The 7,624-nt window shown below is 36.0% G+C and overlaps 1 protein-coding gene across 2 annotated transcripts in view; it reads right to left on the reverse strand.

Moving 5' to 3' along the window:
- Nucleotides 1-7,624, reverse strand: part of PDCD6IP (programmed cell death 6 interacting protein) — a 59,590-nt gene that overhangs the window by 17,659 nt on the left and 34,307 nt on the right. For both annotated transcript variants that reach the window (XM_007447688.1, XM_007447687.1), the window contains exons 9-11: nt 6,694-6,817; nt 4,498-4,675; nt 421-532 (exon numbers count right to left, since the gene is read on the reverse strand). In XM_007447688.1, the coding sequence (XP_007447750.1) occupies nt 421-532; nt 4,498-4,675; nt 6,694-6,817 (414 nt within the window). The remainder of the gene's footprint in view (nt 1-420; nt 533-4,497; nt 4,676-6,693; nt 6,818-7,624) is intronic.

Here is a 7,624-nt window from a genome sequence, read left to right on the forward strand (position 1 = left end):
AGAGGCCCACGTACCACAAAAAAAAAATAAAAAAATAAAAAAGTAATAACAATTTGGTTTCAGGTTAACTGTTAAAACTCATCTTTTACTACCCACTACTAAGTGAAATGAAATTACAAAACCATATATATAATATAATCTCATTTATGTTTTTAAAATATGCATAGAGCTTGGAATAGGAAATGAGTATTACAGGATCATTTTAATTTTTACTTTCTTAAGAATTTGAACTTCTCATAATGAACGTCGATTACCTTTGTTATTTTTTGTCTTACACGGAACTGAAGAAAAACACCTGGATTTGCATAATAGCAGTTTCAATAAAAACACGTTTACATCAGAGACTACTTCAATCAAGCAAAAAACGTAGATCCAAACTGAGAACTTACTCAAGTCAAAGTCATTTATGCACATCCTTACCTGCTCTTAAGGGCTTATAGAGTTCATTGGATGGCGTCCTTTGCCAGCGTTCCTTGAATTTTGCTCTTAAATCATTGTCAGTTGTTTCTTCTTCATCCAACAGTCTTAATGACTTTTAAAAAGAAGGTAAAGCAACAATGAAATATTTCTGGTGTAAAAAATTTAAAACAGTTTTTAAATGATCATACTCAATACAGGTGAGAATTAGTGAGCTCCTACAGTACTGGTTAGAATATAAATTAGTACAATAATTTCTGTTGCAGAAACCCAAGTTATATTTAACAAAAAATCTTGTAAAAATTTAAGACTAGGTTAGCCATTACCTTACTCAGTAAAATTAAGAATACTAAGAGATTATGTACATCCATGTACCAAGACTACTTTAAACAAAGATGTTTTTAAGATTAAAACAAATAGAAAGCCTTTAGACCACTGAAGCCATAAACAAAACAGAGAAAACTGATTAATTCATGAAAATAAGAGATTTAGACTTCACTCCCAATACAACAAACTGAAAATTAACATATAAAAAATGCCTTTCTAATGCATAAGCTGAGAGGACAGGATAGTAGAGGACCTGAAACACAAGTGCTAATCCACCAATGGACACAAGTGCTAGAGTCAATGGTATCTGCTAATTCCTGATAGCTTAGAGCAGAGGTCTGCAAACTTTTGTGTCAAACATTAGGGTAAATATTTTAGGCTCTGTGGACTATAGTTTCTGTCAAATATTCTTCTCCTTTTTTTTTTTTTTTTTTTTTACAATTCTCTAGAAGTGGTAAAAATCATCCTTAACTAGTGAACCATATAAAAATAGGCCACAAGGTAGAACTGGCCTACTGTCCATAGTTCACCTCCTACTCATTCTCTAATGGCTTAGAGTGTGAATTTAACAGAACATGAATAGGAGACAAGAAACACAGGTGGAGTTAATATGAGGAGGTTAGATCAAGGGCACGATCTTCCCTCAAACTGGGTCACTTCCAAATGGGTGACACTCTGTGGACAAATTTTTAAAAAGGAAAACTGCCCAAGAGAAGGGAACTTAGAACTGAAAATCACAAAACCTGTGTGACACAAAGTCCTAAGATGAATTTCAGAGTAAAAGATTAACCACAAAGAAAAAGAAAAAACCCTCCAAATTAACAGTCTTAAAATACAGGAACACACCAAAACAAAACAAAAACAAAAACAAAACAAAAAACACTGAAATAAGAGGAAACAAACCACAATTAGCAAAAAATCAGCAAAAATAACAAATCATGAAACCAAACCACGAAGACCACAGATACTAAGATGATAAAATAAAGAAAATAAAATAAATATATTTACTACGTTTAGAATAAGAGATAAAAGTATGACAGGAGAAAGAGAATGAGAAGAATTGAAAAACCACCAAATAAAATTTCTGGAAATGAAAAAAATAAAATGAAAAAGTTAGGAAGTTAATGGATAGTTAAAAACTGCTGAGATGGGCTTCCCTGGTGGCACAGTGGTTGAGAGTCCACCTGCCGATGCAGCGGACACGGGTTTGTGCCCCGGTCCGGGAAGATCCCACATGCTGCGGAGTGGCTGGGCCCGTGAGCCATGGCCGCTGAGCCTGCGTGTCCGGAGCCTGTGCTCCGCAACGGGAGAGGCCACAACAGTGAGAGGCCCACGTACCAAAAAAAACACAAAAACTGCTGATATATAACTGAAGAGAATCAGTGAACTGGAAGACAGACCAGAAGAAATCACACAAGATGAAGCACAGAGCAACAGAAAATACAAGTGGTTAAAAGACCCGGAAAATAAAGGGAGAAGATTCAACATCAGAGATCCAGAAGGAGATAATAATGAGAATAGGGAAAAAGCAATATTGAAAGAAGTGAAAACTAAGAACTTTCTGGGATGGATGAAAGACAAAACTCCTCAAATTCACTGGATCCAACAGAATATCAAGCAATTTAAATGAAAATAAACCCACACCCAGACACATCATAATGAAATTTAAAGAAGAAAAATAAGTGTACAACTTCCATGCTGTTAAAAAGAAAAGAAAAAAAAAACAAGAAAGAATGGAGGAAACTCAATAAAACCAGGAAAACGTAAGGGTGAGGAGGGACAAAAAAAGAAGGAAATCAAAAGAGTGAGACAAGTAGAAAATACAAAATATAGAAGAACATGATTCCAAATATATGAATAATCACAGTTAATATATAAGGATTTAACCCTCTACAAACAGAGATGAAGACTGTCAAACTAAAAGAAAAGGAAAAACCTTACTATGCGCCATTTACAGAAGACACAACCATAAGGACACACAAGTTGAAAGTCAAAGACACAACAAGAAAACTACAGACCAATATCCTTTATGAATATAAATGCAAAATGCTCAACAAAATACTACTAAACCAAATCCAGCAGCACATTAAAAGGATTCTAGGGTTTCCCTGGTGGTGCAGTGGTTGGGAGTCTGCCTGCTGATGCAGGGGACACAGGTTCGTGCCCTGGTCTGGGAGGATCCCGCGTGCCGCGGAGCGGCTGGGCCTGTGAGCCGTGGCCGCTGGGCCTGCGTGTCCGGAGCCTGTGCTGCCAAAAATTTAAAAATTAAAAAAAAAAAAAAAGAAAGATTCTACACCATGACAGTGGGATAAACTAGGAATACAAGGGTGGTTCACATCTAAGAATCAATTAATGTAATACTCTGTATTAGTAAAATGAAAGGGAAAAAACCCATATAATCATCGAGATACAGAAAAAATATTTGACAAAATCCAACACCCTTTTATGACAAAAACACTCCAAAGGCATGATTCCGTTTATCTGAAATGTCCAGAATAAATAAATCTATAGAAACAGAGATTACATTTGTGGTTGCCAAGAGCAAGGGGAAAGGGAGAATGTGGAGTGACTCAACTCCAAGAGGAGTTAATGGGTACAGGGTTTCTTTTGGGGGTGATGAGAATGTTCTGAAATCAGATTGTGTTGGTACTCACACAATACTGTGAATGTACTAAAAGCCTAAAGAGGTTAAAATGGTGAACTTTTATGTTATGTGAATTTTATCTCAAAAAAATAAAAGACACATGTAGTTGTGAGATTGATACAGGTGATTTATTAAAGGAACCAATCAGGCATCGTGGAAATGAAAAATATGGGGGAAAAAACAATAAGGCACAGCTAAACAGCCAATTAATAAGCTGGATGGCTAGCCTGAGACAACCTCCCAGAAAGAACAAGAGCACAGAGAGAAAAAGTAATAGAAACTTTAAGAGGTGTGGGACTTCCCTGGTGGTCCAGTGGTTAAGTCTCCATGCTCCCAATGCAGGGGGCCTGGGTTCGATCCCTGGTCAGGGAACTAGATCCTGCATGCCACAATGAAGATCTCGCAGGTGGCAACAAAGATCCCGAGTGCCGCAGCTAAGACCCAGTGCAGTCAAATTAATTAATTAATTTTTTTTTAAAAGAGAGAGATGTGAAGAACTGACCCAGAAGCACCACGATCAATCTAACAGGAATTCATTAGGAGAATGGAGGAAAAAAGAGTAACTGAAGAAACAGAATCCATGAAACAAATGTATCAATTAGGGGAAAGAGGTGAAAGCACAGTAAAAGGAGAATAACATTGGCAAATAGTTGTCTTTAGCCAAAAAACTTGAGTGTTCCATTCTTATTGATAAAATCTCCTTTCTACTAAAAGATAGGTATAGTCGGCTTATAAAACATTTGATAGCCTAACTTCCTTAGTCTGATTCGTTGTTCACCAGAGACCTAATCTTTCATAGGAAAAAACAAATCATTAATTATGAAAAGCCTGAACAGTTTGTGTGACAGTATACTAGTTTTACACAATGGTCGTACGAGTTTCAGTAACGTGCATTGATATACCCTTAAGACACATATGACCCCATTTTCACTCAATCAGAATTCCTCTTGAGGCTGAAGAGCAGACTCTGTCTGGGCCACAGCAAAGTCACCTAAATGATGAGTGCTACCTTGTGAAACCCAACAGGAAGAATCCTTGAGTCCTAATCCCTGCTGGAAACCACAGGGCTGAAAAGTTTTTACTTGAAAAGCAAATCTCTTAAAGCATACCTCATCTAGGATTTCTCTATTTCTTTGTAGAAGTTCAGGTAGCTCTTTGATCAACTGATCAACAGTCTGGATGCCTCCCTGTTCAATCACAGATGTGGACTTAGTCAGTATAGACTGAGGTACAGTATCTCCAGATATATCTTCAATTGCTGCTGGAAGATTAAGTGAAGCTAACACCCTGAAAAAATGAGATAGTATGTCATCTAGAGGTCTAATCCTCCTTTAAAACACTGATGTCCTATATCCAAATCAATAGCAGCAGAGTTAGCACTCCAAAAAAGTGGGTAAGCCCTGTCAATGGAAACATAAAGCAAAAATAGAGGAAAAACAGAAAATCAGTGATTGATAAAATTAAAACAAAATCATTAAAAAGTTAGGTTCACAGTTCAGAACTGAAAGCTAAAAGGTAAGAAATATGCATTAAAATATACGAGATACCTTTGGCTCACAGGTAAATTTAACTTCTTTCAGTCTAAGTAATTAAAAGTCAAAAATTCTATTTTAAAAATGCAATCTTTTAGCAGACTCCTGATTGTTATACTGTCAGTGACAAAACAAAACAGAAGTAATACACAAAATGGTTATAATTTCATATCATCTAAGCAAAATTTCAAGAGTACATAGTTGGTCTATGTATTAATACAGCATCTTCATCTGTTTTGTGGCACAATAACTATTATTCTATTATTTCATTTACATAATGGAGGGGATGCTGGAGTAAACTTATGTTGCTTTCTCACTGGAAAAAGTAAAATGAGGTCAAAACCTATGCATTCATCAAAATTAAAAACATGAAAAAGCAAACAAGACTAGGAAAAAATTCTCAGTAACATTTCTGATAAAGGACTTGCCTCTAAAATATGTAAAGAACTCTTTAAAAATTATTAAGAAGAAAAACTCAGTTTCTAAAAACGAGCAAAAAGATTTCAACAGACACTTCACAAAGATATATGAATGGCTAATAAGCACATGAAGAGTTGCTCAACATCGTTAGTCATCAGGGGAATGAAAATTAAACCACTATGAGATACTGCTACACAAACACTAAAATGGCTAAAATTAAAGAGATTGACAATCCTAAGTTCTGATGAGGATGCAGAGCAACTGAACTTCTCAAACAGTGCAGGAACAATGACTTTGGAAAACCATCTGGACATTTCATGTGAAGTTAAACATACACTAATCATACAACTCAGCAATTCTAATCCTAGGTTACTTACCCAAGAGAAATAAAACATGTCCACACAAAGATCTGTACATCAATGTTCAACAACTGAAACGTCCATCAAAAGGTGAAAGAATTAACAAACTATTTAACCATAAAAAGGAATACTGCTCAGTATCATCAAACTGATGCATAAAACATAGATTATGCTAAGTGAAAGAAGCCCAACACATTTTTAATATATACTGTTACATGCTGTGCATACTGCAAGTATTGCATATTATACATACTGTAGCAATACTATACACTGTATATAATGTACTATCAATATATATCACATATAATGTACTATTTACTGTATATAATGTACTATCATGTACATATTGCACATGGTATAATGATTACATTTATATTAAATTGTATAAAAGGTAAAACTAACCGATGGTGACAGGGAGCAGATCAGTAGTGGCTAGAGGGTAGAGGAGGAGGAATTGAATGGAAAGGCATGAGGGAATTTTTTAGGGTGATGGATATGTTCCCTATCTTGATCATGATGGTGGTAGTTACATGGGTATACATATTTATCAAAAAGAACTGAACTATACACTTAAAATGGGTGTATTTTATTGTGTGAAAATTATACTTAATATATTTTTTAAAACAATGTATTATTTTCTTAGCTTCAATCCACCAAAAACAAAAACTGTTTCAGAATACTGAACATACATGTATCTTAACCATGAAAGTTCAGTTCTACTTCACATTTCCCTCAAATAAATATCCCCTAAAATACAAATTAGTGGTCAAATATTTTCACTTTGTTTCAGTAATTAAATTTCTTCCAACTACAATATATTTGCCAGGGTTCAGTAAATATAGTGTCCCCAAGAAATGTGTGTATGTCTGTATTTGTTATTTCAAATATCCCTGACATTCAGCTCTGAGCTCAGAAAACTACAACGTTCATAAATAATCAATCAGAAAACATCAGAACTTTAGAGATAAATTTATGAAAGTTAAGCTCTACTCACCCATTTGCCAAAGTGGTGGCTTCTCTCATTTGAGCAATTGATCTGTTAACTAAATCAGCTTTCCTCTGACCACAGGCAGCCAAAGACTGCTGCACTGACACAGGAACCATCTTCTCAAACAGATCTAAAATTAGGAATTAAAATTTCAAGAAAATTTTAAGACAAAAACTCAAACTGTAAAGTGACTACTCATATTTCCTTTCCAATATTCACATTAAAAGTCTATAGATATTTAAAGAACAAAACTAAATCACTATTGAAAATACGATGAAGAGAATTTTTAGATCACCATATTCGTGGACAATGATAACGAAAGCTTTTTCTTTGAACTTAATTTTCTTAGCTTTTAAAGATGTGTTAGTCATTAAGTTTAAAGGATCTCTGGTGAAGATCTACACAGGAGAAAACAATGCTTATTTGTTGATGAAACTGACTGAGTGGGCCACAGTGATATGGTTTCCAGCTCTACCACTTCCTGGCTCTAATGACTTAACCACTCTACATCAGCATCCTTACCAGTCAAATGGGGATAATAACAGTACCTGTCTCATGGAGTTGTTCTGAGAAATAAATGAGCTAATATTTGTAAAGTGCTAAAAAGACTTTCTGGTACATGGTAGACACTTTGTGTTTGTTAAATAGAAATAAGTACAGTTGTCCCTTGGTATCTGGGGGAACTGGTTCCAGGACCCCCGGCAGGTACCAAATCCGTGGATGCCCAAGTCCCTTATAAAAAATGGCACAGGGGCTTCCCTGGTGGTATAGTGGTTGAGAGTCTGCCTGCCGATGCAGGGGACATGGGTTCGTGCCCTGGTCCAGGAGGATCCCACAGGCCGCAGAGCGGCTGGGCCCGTGAGCCATGGCTGCTGAGCCTGCGCATCCGGAGCCTGTGCTCCGCAACGGGAGAGGCCACAACAGTGAGAGGACTGCG

The sequence above is a fragment of the Lipotes vexillifer genome, unplaced genomic scaffold, assembly GCF_000442215.2.
Source record: "Lipotes vexillifer unplaced genomic scaffold, Lipotes_vexillifer_v1.1 scaffold73, whole genome shotgun sequence".
Taxonomy (NCBI): domain Eukaryota; kingdom Metazoa; phylum Chordata; class Mammalia; order Artiodactyla; family Lipotidae; genus Lipotes; species Lipotes vexillifer.